Source organism: Chanodichthys erythropterus, chromosome 3, assembly GCF_024489055.1.
Source record: "Chanodichthys erythropterus isolate Z2021 chromosome 3, ASM2448905v1, whole genome shotgun sequence".
NCBI classification, from domain to species: Eukaryota; Metazoa; Chordata; class Actinopteri; order Cypriniformes; family Xenocyprididae; genus Chanodichthys; species Chanodichthys erythropterus.
Window position 1 is genome coordinate 34,371,024 of NC_090223.1, and position 15,713 is coordinate 34,386,736.

General features: G+C 37.8%; 1 protein-coding gene across 1 annotated transcript; it reads left to right on the forward strand.

Annotated features, from left to right (window-relative positions):
* Nucleotides 1–7,407: 7,407 nt before the first annotated feature.
* eif3d (eukaryotic translation initiation factor 3, subunit D) lies at nucleotides 7,408–15,687 on the forward strand. The gene is made up of 15 exons (XM_067381911.1): nucleotides 7,408–7,531; nucleotides 8,491–8,616; nucleotides 8,745–8,790; nucleotides 8,903–9,039; nucleotides 9,153–9,238; nucleotides 9,326–9,398; nucleotides 10,788–10,909; nucleotides 11,003–11,135; nucleotides 11,252–11,399; nucleotides 13,036–13,166; nucleotides 13,280–13,365; nucleotides 14,710–14,839; nucleotides 14,920–15,062; nucleotides 15,152–15,344; nucleotides 15,580–15,687. The coding sequence occupies exons 2-15, from the start codon at nucleotides 8,494–8,496 to the stop codon at nucleotides 15,685–15,687; spliced, it is 1,659 nt and encodes a 552-aa protein (XP_067238012.1). The 5' UTR covers nucleotides 7,408–7,531; nucleotides 8,491–8,493.
* Nucleotides 15,688–15,713: the final 26 nt, after the last annotated feature.

Consider the following 15,713-nt stretch of genomic DNA (forward strand, 5'->3'; position numbering starts at 1 on the left):
ACAGAGGTGCTTCACAAACACAAAATACAGAGAGTTCCCATCACGTCATCCGACGTAGCGTCGATAGTTCCCACGAAAGGGAACAGCATCGATGACTGTGCCAGTGGGAGTATTAGTTGAGTATGAGGACATGGAGTGGATCCCACCCATACTCCGAAGGGAGATATAAGTGTGCAAAGCTTAATCCCAATTATGATTGAGGAGCGGGAAAGGATCTGTTCCCCGGGTCATTCATTGGCCAGCTCAAAGTCTGTTTTGTCACTGACAGTCCCACCCAGCCTCTCACTTCCTCCCCCTCTACCAATGCCATCCAGTTTTTCAGCCCTGTCTCTGCTGGCTCCCTTCAGCTCCTCCTTCACTGACTTCACTTAACAGATTGGATCCGCCTTGGGATTTCAGGTCTCCAACTCCACCCTGGTGTCTAAATTCCCTGGCTTCACCTCAAGCCTCCAAACCCTGGAATCCACCTCATCCTGTTGACCTATTGGCTCCACCTTGGTTCCACGCTCTCTTGGCTGCATCATTCCTCAGACTCCGCAATGCTCCCTTGTCCCGCCAGCTCCAGCACTTCCGGTCCTCTGGCTGTGCCTCATCCCTCCACCCCTTTGGCTCCACTAGGCTCTTCCTTCCCTCTGGCTCCGTCATTGTCCTCACTCTCTCCGGCTCTGCCCTAGTCTGCTGAGCCCCTGTCTCCGCCTGTGGTTCCACCTCGGCATAATAACAATGCAAATTTATGTAGTTTGATAGTTTGCAATGGATTTTTTGACAGTAACTGTTTTTAAGTATCCAAATATGGTGGTTTGCAGAGGGTTAGTGAAATCAAAAATGTTTTGTTTTAGACTACAAAAAGAGAGAGAAAGAGAGAGAGAACTGATTTGAGTCAGATAGGGGGAAAAATAAGCAATTTTGCTCCCTGTCTAAACAGCAGAGTCATTGGCCTGTATGCAATAATGTGTCACGCTTACTCGCTTCTCAAACATATTGCACCAAAATTAATGGCATTTAATGTTTATAGATAGTCCTGTTCTAAATAGGTGTGACTGCAGCAAAACACACAAGATAGAACAGGTGTGCTACAGGAAGAAAAGCTTCTTGGAGGCCTTTAATATGCAGCAGATGTTGATCATTTCACTCCCTGAACACTGGAGAGCTGCCAGCAACTCAATTAGTCTTTCCAATCAAGTATAAATTCTTACATTTATGTTAAAGCAGGTGTAATACTTAAAGGATGTCGAGCCCATAGAGAATGTCTGAGCTCCCATGCTCATTTTTTCTTCACAGTTATCAAAGGTTATTTGGATTTTTCTCTAAATCAGCTCCTCAAAAACACTTTGAAAATTGAGGCAGCATTAATATTAATTTATCATCTATCTTTGCAGGTGTAGCCTAGATATCTTTCTTTGTGAGGCAAATTACACCAATTATGCCATTATGCTACATTTCAGCACAAAAAATTTTTGTTTTAAGGACTCGCTTTTGGAGAAACAGGTGCAGAAACAGAGATGCATCCCATGTACAAATATGTTTACCTTTCACTCTAAACATCATTCTCATTACATAGTGATACATTTTTAATAAATTCCCACCGTTTCAGGGATGGTAATAACAGGCTCTGCAGCTGCCTTGGCTTTTAGCGAGGTACAGCATACTGCTGTGTGACCTGTGGGCGACCTGGAAATGACTGACAGGCCAAGATGTAAAACAGCTCATCTACCCTAATTGCAATCCTTCATAAGTGCTGCGAGACGCTTCACCAAAAGATCCAAATTAAATGTCACCACCTCTAATTTGCTGCCTCTTAGTAACACACACTGAGAGAGCACTCAAGGTATCTTGTCTCGCAGCGGCTTGAGTATTGGCAGAGCGCAGCAACCTTTGAGCAGCAAGGATTGATTGATTTGTCCTTCTTTAGAACCGAAGAGTCTTAGTGGCTTTTAAGGAAAGACTGCTATTGTATCGCAGAGCGTTGAGAGGCACATCAGAGGGGTGAGGATCTCTGCTGTGTTCCAGAGATTCAGAAGACTCTTACACTTCACAAACAACTCATACTGTATGTTCATTTCAACTCAAAAGTCATTCCTTGTCTACCAAGGCTGTTCTGAAAAACTTCATTTCAATTTAATTCCTTGAATAAATAGAAACAAAAATCTAAAAATTCTAAATCACATTTACTGCAACTATAGACAACTTCCTTCTATAGTCTCTAGCGGAAATGAGTCATGTTGCTAAGAGACCAAAAGGCTGGCAGCTAAAGACAAGGAGAAAGAAAGAAAGTTTCATGTGGTGTATTAGAGTGGCAGGTAAGTGGGTGGTTGGACAATCAAAATAGTTGAGAAAGTGAAAGATGGAAAGAATAAAGAGGTGATATGCAGAACCAGACAAATCTCAGGCCGGGAAATCTCACACTTGTCCAGGCCATCCCATTCACACACAACAAATTGCGAATGGACAACCCTATTTTTGTATGGCCATTACATTAAAAATGTCCAAATCCTAACAGTGCTCAAGGCGTCTCATTTTTTTAAATTTCAGTACAGACGTGGTACCGAAGTCGATACTTTGGACACTCTGTTAAGAATGTTTGACAAAATCTTAAAAGTCACTATAGTATGGCCCTGCCCTACACTATACCTATACCTACCCGTCACAGGAACCAAATGTAATTCTAACATTCCTTTATGTATTTTATAGAACATTCTTTTATATAATGTCATAAGGTTCTTATAATATTCTTAATATAATATATAAATATGTAACTATATATAAGAATGTTAGAATTACATTAGGTCAAAGATTCTGTATCTTTCGTACTTTTGTACTGACTGGACCCCACAAAGTAATAAATACAAGTACACACACACACACACACACACACACACACACCTAGAGGAGGAAACACTCCTGTTTAATTCGGGTTTGTAATTTTGTGTGTGTCTGTGTTGACCTTTCCTCACTAGCTCTGCTCAAGCCACTTCCATTACTCTTAATCAGTTGATGTCTGATTGGTTCTCTGCACCTATTATCCCCCTGCAGCCAACTGCGGATGGTGATGACCTCATCTGTCAAATCTCTGAATTCACACCTCACCAGCCGTCAGCTTTGATATATCTCTATAAAAGGTGAACATTTCATATGCCAGTAGATTTTTTTTATGTTAGTATGCTCTTAATATGGAATATGACATGTGCGTCTCATGTGGACATAATTTAAATATCTAGACTGGTCAAAAACCTCAAATTTTAGATAGTTATGATGGTAATTTAACTATTTGATCATGTAAACTGGGAATTTATCTTATTTTGTAATGTCATGTCTGATTTGTTGCAATATTATCCAGAAAATATTGTCTGTTTTGTCACATTCAATTGTCTAGTGAGCAAGGTCTCTTAATTGACACTCTTAGAATGATCTGACACTAACTCTAAACTGCATTTGCCATCAAATCGTGGTTTCATCATGTACTCTTGCTCTTTCCATAATCACATTCAAACATTTGCTCTTATTTGAAGGCCATACAGAAGACTTTACTGTATAGCTTTACTGAAATTGTACAATATAGTGAAAAAGAATTCTGAGTAAGAGTACAAATATTAATGTTTTTCACTGGTTTACATTTTGCTTATAACACTATAGAAATACAAATGTCAAAGGTTTCATCTTTTATATATAATAATTGGTTTGAGAAGCTATACTGTTGCCATGCTGACAAAATTGTCATTGCAATGCTAAATGAGTCTATCGCAGCAAGTCACATTAAGACTGCTGTACAAAATCTGTAGTGCTCAGGATTTCAAAGAGCTTCACATGTGGCATAAGCTGGCACATAAAAGAGAATATAAAAATTGACATTGACATTCTTTCCCAGTTCCTACTCACTCAGAGTGTTAAGGTAACACTAACATATGTATTGATTTTGCTACGGGGTGTAATGAAAAGCTTTCCTCGTGTGACTGCAGATCCCAGACATGCAATTATAATGGAAAGTAGAATTAAATAAATATGCTTTCAGTTTCACACATCAATTTCTAACAACATATAACTAAAATAAAGTGGTGCTCAGTCCAGAGAGCAATTCCTTTCATTAGCACAGCCTGCAACAGCTCCCTAAAGCATCAAATGGACTCTCAATCCCTCTTAATGAGGCCAAGAGTGTAAATATGCCTCATTTCTAGCGGGCCACAGATCTGATGTAAAATACCAGTAGAGAGAATCACTAAAATAGTTTGATGATGTGAGAGACGGCACTCAGCAGGTGCTCTTCGAGATGCATACAGGAAGCCATGGGGGGATGGCATCAGGGAGCCCCAGAACCGCGTCACCGGTCGATCTGGGTTAATGAGGGAAAGCAACTGAATTAGTTAGGCCCAAATCTAACTAAACCCTTGGAGAAGCAGTAAACTGTTTCTGTGCTTACTGATGATCAAAAGGCTAATAACATTCTCTAGTTTAATGGGATTATCAAGTTTCTTATCATTCAGTAGAGTCTGTTTCCTCTATGGAATTAATACAGAATGTCTCAGCAAGTATGCCATCAAAGCTGTCAACTTACACAATACCAATCTATAACTCTGACAAGTTCTGTACACGAATGCCTTCATTAGCTTTATGTTGAATGAACAGAGAGACAGCGCAATTTATACTGAAATGTCAGCACGTCCCATGGGATCTTTGTGTGTTTGTGTCGGACAGCCAGCAGCGCTGATTTTGGCTCCGTCCTCTGAATAGAGTACTCAACCAAGCTCTCTGCATCGCTCTTATACATGTATTTGCTCATTCTGGATCAGTGTATCTTCCCTATGAATAAATGCATGAAACTTTTCACACTACAAGAGCTCTTGGCACACTCTGAGATATAAAATGCAAACTCAGCTTGGTATTTTAGCCTTTTATCACTGTGTTTATAGTACAGAGGGAAAGAAGTGTCTCTGATGCAGTGGGCCTAGTAATCAGGATGACAAATTTTACATAAAAAGCAGGATAAACATAATCCGGTATAGGTTTTGGGAAAAGTGAGAGGACACAAAAAAGATACACAATACGTGACCCTGGACCACAAAACCAGTAGTAAGTTGCACTAGTCTATTAGACAACAATACATAAATGATTGATTTTTCTTTTATGCCAAAAATCATTAGGATATTAACTAAAGATCATGTTCCATGAAGATATTTTGTACATTTCCTACTGTAAACATATAAAAAATTTATTTTTGTGAGTGGATATGCATTGCTAAGGACTTCATTTGGACAACTTTAAAGGCGATTTTCTCAATATTTAGATTTTTCTTTTTTTGCGCCCTCAGATTCCAGATTTTCAAATAGTTGAATCTTCAAATAGTTGTATCCTAACAAGCTATTCAGCTTTCAAATGATGTATAAATCTCAATTTCAAAAAATGTACCCTTATGACTGGTTTTGTGGTCCACAGTCACATATAAGAGTGCAAACACACTGCACTATGAATTTGTGGTATAGAAGTACTATCAACAAAGACTCTTCTTCTTTTCACTTTTGCATGATGCCTTTTTTTGGGGACTTCTTGGTTTTTGTGTGAACATGTTTATCTCCAGGAGTCCAGGAATTTGGCTCAAACATATCCTCAAACTGTGCCGCCTACACTACGGGTATAACTTAACTTGCAGAACACTGCCGGGTTGACACGCACATGAATGGAGTTGAGTGGGTTTTGTGGCTCTCTTGAGTAATCATTCTCAATCTAAAATATTAATTACTGAAAAAAACACAGTTAATCAAATTTTAAACAATACTGGAACTTTTTATAGAGTTAAAAATGCAAATGCAAAAAGTTGATTTATTTCACTAATTCCGTTCAAAAAGTGAAACTTGTATATTATATTAATTCATTACACACAGACTGATATATTTCAAATGTTTATATCTTTTAATTTTGATGATTATAACTGACAACTAAGGAAAATCCCAAAAAATGAAATCTGCATTTCCATAAAGTTGGTCAGCAGCAGGAAGCATAAAGTGCTCTAAAACTTCCTGGTATACGGCTGCGTTGACCTTGGACCGCAGAAAACACAGTGGCCAACACCAGCAGATGACATAGCACCCCAAACCATCACTGACTGTGGAAACTTTACACTGGACCTCAAGCAACGTGGATTGTGTGCCTCTCCTCTCTTCCTCCAGACTCTGGGACCTTGATTTCCAAAGGAAATGCAAAATTTACTTTCATCAGAGAACATAACTTTGGACCACTCAGCAGCAGTTCAGTCCTTTTAGTCTTTAGACGCTTCTGATGCTGTCTGTTGTTCAAGAGTGGCTTGACACAAGGAATGCGACAGCTGAAACCCATGTCTTGCATACGTCTGTGTGTAGTGGTTCTTGAAGCACTGACTCCAGCTGCAGTCCACTCTTTGTGAATCTCCCCCACATTTTTGAATGGGTTTTGTTTCACAATCCTCTCCAGGGTGCGGTTATCCCTATTGCTTGTACACTTTTTTCTACCACTTCTTTTCCTTCCCTTCGCCTCTCTATTAATGTGCTTGGACACAGTGCTCTGTTGTAGTTATCATGAAAATGGGATACACAAGCCTGGGTACATAGGAAAAATTTTGATATCTGGTGGTTTCAAATGTAAAATGCTTCAAATTCATTTTTAATCAGCTTCAATGTTTGTTTAAATTCAAATATTTAAGACAACTTAACAATCAGTATTGTTCAACATTTTATCATGATCTTTACTGGAACTCAAAAGACACTGAATAACAGGACCCATGTTAAAAAAGACAGGTTACTCTGGGGCTTTAGCAAAATGGTAACTATAATATATATATATATATATATATATATATATATATATATATATATATATATATATATATATATTTAAAACAAAAGTGAGTTTTTCCAAAGACAGGGAGTGTAAAAAACCTTCATGCCAGATCTGCACACAGGATCTATAAACTGATTTCCGTTTCCTGATAATCATTCAGGTATAAAATACATTCATTTCAGGCCCAAAATACAAATTAAATACCAGGCCCAAAATACACAGCTTAGAGAATGTCAGTATATCCATTTATTAATGGCTGACTGTGACATTACATCCAATACCTTTCTACAGAAATACAACAAACATAACAACAGGGTAATATAGAGTACCTTTATCTATCCCACAAATAATACATAAATTGGGTACACTGTGATTAAACATTGTTTAAAAAAAATGGTGTATGTAGTCATTTAAATTGTGAACTGAACGTGCTTTCAGGCTAATGATTTTACATGCATACTCCAAAATGAATTCAACAACATGAAAATATAAATCATTTAAGTAAAAGTTACTGTGCAAGTCTAAATCATTGTTGTTCTTCAAACAACCCAGCTTAGACTGTGAGCTTTTATAGGGACACATCCGCAAAACAGGCGGACTTTTATTTTGTTTGTAAAGTGTCGTAAAATTGGAGTGACTCGTTCCTTTTTACGGCACGGGCTCTCACCGCACTGTCTGGGAGTAGTCGTGCATCCTTGAATCAATACGAATTCGTACTCCAGTAAAGGTAGGTTTTACCTGAAAGTATGTAAAATACTTTAATATTACAGCCAGGGACGGAAAACTGAAGCTGGGGTAAATGACTGAGGTCAGCTGGTTCTCATTTCAGGAGAGCAGCATGTGCGCTACTGCTGAATCCATCAGCTGCTTTTACGCGCTCAATCCTTCCGCGCTACTGTTTGTCGTTCAGACCCCGTTGTTCATCTGGCATCTGCTTTTTACAAATATGAACTACATCAAAATGGGAGAGGGAAATCTTACATGTGTGTAGCGGTGAGTTATTTAGCGGCGAGACTTTTCATCATGGCCGCTTGTGAAGTCCTGGAGGATGTCGTTCACTATAGTCGAGACGCGACTGCACGCCGTGGCAATGATCAGAGATTTGAACATTCAAAGGCCTGTTCATTCATGTTTTTCTCGACAAAACACGAATTGTTCCATTAAGAATCTTCAACGCCGGATGTTGAAAAAAATAAGATTATTTTCTTAGTGTATTTCGATTTTTCTTGTTAGTCTGTCAAAGGAATTCTAACTGACCAATGAGAACGAGACTTTAGGTCATGTGTCCGGAACCGGCTTCACTCCCAACAATCATTGCCAACACAACATTTATTAATTTTTAATTTTACTGTTGTTACTGCTAAAAGTAGACTGTTTTATCCACCGTTTACATATCATTATATATTGTTATTAAATAGTGATATATATATATATATATATATATATATATATATATATATATATATATATATATATATATATATATATATATGCAATCATACAACAATTTTACGTGCATTATTCCTTTAGTGCTAAGTTCACTTCTGATATATTGGTAATTTTAGTCTAAAGGCAGAGGTAAGAAATAGAGGTGAGAAAGGGAGCGGGGAAAAAAGTGTATTTAGGATTGTGCTTGAATGGTGTCTGATGTTATGGACTTCTTTTTTTTATTATTATTTTTTTTAGGCAATGGCAAAGTTTCATGCACCTGTTATCCAGGACAATCCATCAGGATGGGGTCCTTGTGCTGTTCCTGAGAAGTTTAAAGACATGCCCTACCAGCCTTTCAGTAAAGGAGACCGACTGGGAAAGGTAAATTCTTGTTAATATTCACTGGCCAACCTCATTATTTTATGTTCTGAAATGTGTACTGTCATAATTGTAGTATTCAAAATGAATTTCATTCCCCAAAAGTTTATTGCTATTGTTTTTGTACGTAGGTGGCTGACTGGACTGGTGCAACTTACCAGGATAAGAGATACACAAGTGAGTGTTTTCACATTCATTTTTATTCACCCACAGTAATTGCTATTAGGAGCGCAATGACTTGTTTTGCTGGAGTCACTTATCAGTCACAATTGTTCTCTGTTCTGTGTAGATAAATACTCATCTCAGTTTGGAGGCGGCAGTCAGTACGCTTATTTCCATGAGGAGGATGAAACAAGCTTCCAGTTGGTGGATACTGCTAAGACTCAGAAGACCGCCTATCAGCGGAACCGTATGAGATTCGCTCAGGTAGAGCTGCTTTCTAAACATTTGAGTTTTTGCTCTCTTACTCCAGCCTCGCTTTAATCATCTATAGTTCTCTCATTTCTGAGTCTTTCTTATTATGTGCTTCTGTTCTACAGAGGAATCTTCGGAGAGACAAAGATCGCAGGACTGTTACTCAGTTCAACATGCAGACCCTGCCTAAGAGTGCCAAGCAGAAGGAAAGGTACGTTCTGCTTAACTAGTAGAAAAACCACACACACACACACAAACCCTAGTCAACACATACTCAGCCTCATCTTTCTCTGAATAGGGACCGTATGCGTTTGCAGAAGAAATTCCAGAAGCAATTTGGCGTTCGGCAAAAGTGGGATCAGAAGTCTCAGGTATCAAATGCATCTGTTTCATCTCTTTTCATCTTTTCTTTGATCTCCAGCCACACAGTTTCACCTTCTCTTTAATTTCAGTTTTCAATTTTTTGCACTGTTACCACTACCATGACATTTTATTTCAGGATTTATTTTTCTTTTCATTAATACCCTCAGTAAAATTTCATATCCATATTACATCCTTACTACATTTACCTTTTACATTTAAAGTTGACATCAAATAACATTTTTGTAAATGCATATTATTGATCTTATTGTGAACGATTTATCCATGCGTATTCATTTCTTTTTGACCTCGTAAAATGACTGGGTGATATGGCCAAAAATTATCACATATATTTATTTATATTTATTATTTCAGTTGCTATCGATAACTGATAACACTTTACAATAAGGTTTCACTAGATAACATTTGTTAACTTCTTTATTTAACATGAACTAAGAATGAACAATACTTCTACAGCATTTATTAATTGTAAATGTTAAACATTTACTAATATTATATGCTCTTTATCATCAGAACATAACAAACACTGGCCAAACAGGTGAACATTTTAAAAATTCATATTACATGTTTTGTCTCTTAGAAATGCACATTTGACAGTAGCTTGAGTTAGGATAGAGATGTAAATTTGTTCATTAACCAAACAGTAGCATCTATAAAAATTATAACAACCTAATTTTTATAGGGTAAAACTTGGTCTTTCATAGCTTTTAGATCATGTTAACCACAGGTAAAACCATGCGTTGCACCTCACTGCCATGATAAAAAGTAACTATATTGTTTCTGTGGTATTTATGAAAAACGGTAGCCTAAAGACATTTAGTATAACTCAAATGGATAAAGTGCTATAGCCTATTAATTATATTACATTACTCCTTTAATACTGTTAATGTCTACATTAATAATATAATTTCATGTGAATATCCCACATTTCTGGCATAATACGTTTGTTACTAGAGTAAATCTATGGTAAATTTTGGTGATTTGTGGATTGAAAAGCTTTCTAACTGTATCGTTGCGGCACAATGTTTCTCCTGTTTTCCACATCGGCATTGAATATGTCAGCGCTGTTTCATCTGGCTTTGAACTAGTTTAAATCATCATGCATTTGATTTGTGGTTTGTATGGGAGAACACTGCAGATCTCTGAGCGCTCTTTTTAATGGATCTCACATTACACTCATCACAATACTTAAGAAAAGATATTTCATCAAGACTTTAAGCCAAACTGACTGTTGACAATAATACCTCACCAATATGGGCATATTTGGTTTTCATATCAACTGGGTATGACCGTATCAGCGCTTTTCACTCTTCTGCTCCTCAGTTGGCCAAATATCATTCTAATTAAATATCAGTCTAACTCCTCTCCTGTCACCTCAGGCCCAGCTCAAGCCCAGGGACTCCTCGGTGGAGGTGCGTAGTGACTGGGAGGTGAAGGAAGAGATGGACTTTCCTAGGCTCATGAAGATGAGATACATGGATGTGGCTGACCCGGTCGACATGTGAGCATTCTGACATCATGCTTGTCCCTGAGAGATAATTTCATATGAGTTTGTTGCTCTTGAGGGAGTCCTTCATTCTCTTCTCTTTCTCAGTGAGTGCTGTGGAGCTCTTGAGTACTACGACAAGGCTTTCGATCGCATCACCACACGCAATGAAAAACCACTCAAGAGCATCAAGAGGATCTTTCACACTGTTACCACCACTGATGACCCTGTGATTCGCAAGGTACGCTGAAGCACACTTGCACTCACCCACTTCGGTTGTCATTACTGCTGGCTGTCTGACGACTATATTGATGACTTTTGCTAATTGAGCTTTTTCTGAACGCAAATCATCCACAGCTGGCAAAGACCCAGGGAAATGTGTTTGCCACTGATGCCATCCTGGCAACTCTGATGTGCTGCACACGCTCAGTCAACTCCTGGGATATTATCGTTCAACGTGTGGGCAACAAGCTCTTTTTCGACAAGAGAGACAATTCTGATTTTGGTAAGCATGTGCTTCAGTTGAGTGTGGCTCATTTCGATGAATGTCAAAGGCCTTAGAGTCTTGAAGCTGGCCTTAATCTGGTTTAACTCTAGGGATTATTATAAATTTGCACTTGTCTTCATATGCAGGGCTCAACAATAAGGATTGTCCAGGGTCAGTGTGAGAGTGCCAGCTAGTATTGCATTCATTTAGTTTTTATACCTTACAAGTTAGAAATTGTGCTCATTTAAATACACCACCAAATTAAAAATATCAAGATGATTAACAAAGATGAGGTTTGGTTGAAAATGTCAGGGTTTTTTTTAATAGTCTTTGGTGGGCGATATGACAAATCTTATATCACGGTATGAGTAATTTTATTTCATGATAATGATATCACAATATAGTTATTTTTGCTTTAAATAATGTTTTTATGTTATAAATTTGATAACATTGATATTTCAAAATTTGTCACCTTTTTCAATATCACAAAACTAATACTTTTTAAATAAATAAAAAAACAAGCTTACTGAAGACAAGTAAACTGATAAAATAAGAGCAAAGAAGTTAATTACAAACAATAGGAAAACAAACTACAAAAGAACAAAGACAAATTAAATAGACCTCTTTCTTTAATGTTCTTGATTGATTCAGTCGAGCAGTGAGAGATTTTCTCTCATTAATGGCAGGCGGCAGCAGGTATATTAGGCTGCTGTCACTTTTAAGAGCTGCATGGATCTAATATACTCAGGGCCTGTTTACACCTGGTCACTTCATGCGTTTTACTGACCGCACATCTATCTGATTTGTTAAAACGGTTGTTAACAGTTGTCTCCACAAAAAAAAAATATATATATATATAAATCCGATCCTCAATTCATGCACTATGTGCAAATTTAACGGAGTTCACATCAACAAAAGCAACAGATATGAGCTGCATTTTATTTATCATCAGCTAATTTCAAGAACAAAGACAGCAATAGGAGAGAGAGCAGCATCAGCACTGGTAAGATCATTTAGTCACTACTTGTAATGAAGATGATTGTGTTGCGTGTCTGTGACTTACTTTCAGTTTCATTTGTGTCAGTTTGCGCGTCAGATTGCTGAGGAGATGCTGTTCATCTGCGACAATGCGTGTTGTAGTAGCACTGGCTTATCTAGCTATAACACGTCATATAGCCTATTACACGGAGGAGTACAATTTACTAATGTGGCTCCAACAATTAAACCTGTCCAGTTTCATCTGGAATGAGTCTCAAACCACCTCCTGAAGTGGTTTTTATGATCAGATTTGAATCCGTCTCTAAAGCATTTCGGAGGGCATTTACTCCTGTCAATTATCAATTATTATAAACACTTAATGTAAATTTTTATAAATCACTAAATGTCATCTTCATATTTTACATTTAACGTTTAATGATAACTGTATTTATCTGACATCTCAAAATGTTGCAAAAATGAAATGTTTAGCAACATTTTTATAAATTGCAATTATTTATATTAGTTGGGCCATTGAAAATTGAGTTGGACTAAAAAAGATCTAACTACTTGTGAAATAATCCTAACTGTAAAGCCCTGATATACCAGTTGTTTGTGTTTTTGCTGCGTAAAGTAATGTATGTGAAGTTGTAAAGCTTAAACTCATTCTCCCTTGTAGACCTGCTTACTGTGAGTGAGACCGCGAATGAGCCTCCTCAGGACGAGGGCAGTTCCCTCAATTCCCCCCGAAACCTGGCCATGGAGGCCACCTACATCAACCACAACTTCAGCCAGCAGTGTCTCAGAATGGTATGCTTGTGTTTTTCCACCATAAACCACCCATTAATGTGATACATTAACATCCATATTCTGTTTCAAACAAAGACATTTGTGTCAATGCATTTTTGTTGCTTTGTTTTCAGGGAGGAGAGAGGTACAAGTTTCCCAATCCTAACCCATTTGTTGAGGAGGACATGGAGAAGAGTGAAGTGGCATCTGTTGCCTACAGGTATGTGCTGACCTCTGCTAATTAAAAAAAGAAATAAAGAAAGAAAAATGATTTATGATTCATTCTGATCGGTAACATTCTGATTACTGATTCATTCAGTAACAGTGAATTTTTGTTCTCCTAAAATGGACTTGTTTACTCATTTTGATGCAGTATATACTTGGGCTGGGCAAAAAAAACCCAGATTTTTTTGTGGTGGTTGATTTGATATTGATTCTCAAAAGCCACTAATCGATTTTTCTGTATTTTTTTTGCAAACATTGAACATAATATTGATTGACAATAATTTTATTACTAGTCTTCTCCACTAGATGTCATCCTCTTATTTACCTTGTGCCATGTTACAGCAGGGACCCTGTCATTCATTCAGTGCTTAACATGACAGATGCATGTGCACCTTTTAGCGTGAAAGACGTTCCGGAAACATCACTGTCCCATCACTGCGCGTGCATATAATAAAATGAGTTCTCTTTCACATCTCCCTGTGCTTAATCGGACAAATTCTTCTCCGAATGCCCGCCTTTGCAAGTATCCTAGTAAACATAGTTGGTTATGATTTAAGTGAGCAAACCATAGAGAAATAACACATGTTGGCATTGGATCTGTGCATTAGTCTTAGTGACAGCAGTATTCCTGCTGCTTTCTGTGTTTTTAATATTAATCAAACTACAAAAGACAAAGAAATCACTCACTGCTCCTCACTGAAAAACTTTTTTGTAACTTTAATAAAGATTAACCTATATTTAATTTGTACAGTGAAGATTATATGCAGTGTTATTTTACATTTGATTACTTGATTCAATTTCTGTGCCTGTGAACTATTGTTAGACCTACCTGAAATACCTTAAATGCACTGATTGTTTCATTTGAATCTTTGTTCTATTGTATTGATTTATTTGTGTTATTGCTTGTTTATTTGTTTGTTTTTTTATTAATGACAGTTAACAGTTTGAAATTTATATCAGTTAGTAGTTTTAGCTGTGGTATTGAAATTGGAATCGAGAATTGTTCAATTTCACTGGTATCAAATTTTTGGGGTTCATTCATTGGTCAAGAACAAAAACAATAACTATTTTATTTATTACTTTTTTGTGTGTGGTGGGGTCAGTGAAAATTGAATCAATTGAATTAACGAGAATCGTATCGATACAGGTGTCCCGATTCGATACCCAGCCCTAGTATATACAATGTGTTTGAGCCTAAAAATTGCATTTAAATATCAAGTCATATTTGAGTGCTGTTTGAACAAAACCTAAGAGGAATGAAGAATATATTTATTATAAGGGACATTACTAACAAAGTATGCTGAATTCAAAAAAGTGATCTTCCCTGATTGATTCTCAGGTACCGGAGGTGGAAGCTGGGGGATGACATTGACCTCATGGTCCGCTGTGAGCATGATGGAGTGATGACCGGCGCAAACGGAGAAGTCTCTTTCATCAATGTCAAAACTCTGAACGAGTGGGACTCCCGAGTAAGATACAAAAAGAGAGATGGATAATTGTATTTGGCCATTTCAGAGATACATGTGATCTAATTCTGTTCTCTGTACAGTACTGCAATGGAGTGGACTGGAGACAGAAACTGGATTCCCAGAGGGGTGCGGTTCTGGCCACAGAGCTGAAGAACAACAGCTACAAATTGGCCCGTTGGACCTGTTGTGCTATTCTTGCGGGATCTGAGTACCTCAAATTAGGGTGAGTACAAAGCCACCATCTCGACATGTTATTGTTTTTCTTTGAGTCTTTTCCTGTCTGATTTCTCACTGTGTCCTTTTCTCTTTTAGGTATGTCTCCCGTTATCATGTCAAGGACTCGTCTAGGCATGTCGTCCTTGGCACACAGCAGTTCAAGCCCAATGAGTTTGCCAGCCAGATTAACCTGAGCATGGAGAATGCCTGGGGCATCCTGCGCTGTGTGATCGACATCTGTCGCAAGCTGGAGGAGGGCAAATACCTCATCCTCAAAGACCCTAATAAGGTAAAGTGGAAGATGTGGTGCTAGTCTGTTGCTTTGAAGAATCGAGATCTTTGACATACTGAAACACAGCAAGAAGCTCCAAATGTCTATCAGAAGGTTGTTTGCATGGTGTCTGTAGTGTTAATTTTAGCGGTAATGATGTGCCAGTAGGAATCACCTTGGCAACTTCAAAGTATTTCTCTGCCATATTCTACATTATTATGAATGCATAACTCTCTTTTGTGTTCCTCAACAGCAAGTAATTAGGGTGTACAGCCTGCCCGATGGAACCTTCAGCTCGGATGAAGATGAAGAGGAGGATGATGAGGATGAGGAAGAAGATGAAGAGGGTGAGGATAGCTGATTGTTTGTCACTTCAATATTTATCCA

What these genes read in the sequence shown, in the direction of transcription:
- eif3d (XM_067381911.1), top strand. Translation starts at nt 8,494, where the DNA reads ATGGCAAAGTTTCATGCACCTGTTATCCAGGACAATCCATCAGGATGG. An exon ending in AGTGGGATCAGAAGTCTCAG is followed by an intron (nt 9,399 to 10,787) that starts GTATCAAATGCA and finishes CTGTCACCTCAG; the next exon opens with GCCCAGCTCAAGCCCAGGGA. An exon ending in GAGAGACAATTCTGATTTTG is followed by an intron (nt 11,400 to 13,035) that starts GTAAGCATGTGC and finishes TCTCCCTTGTAG; the next exon opens with ACCTGCTTACTGTGAGTGAG.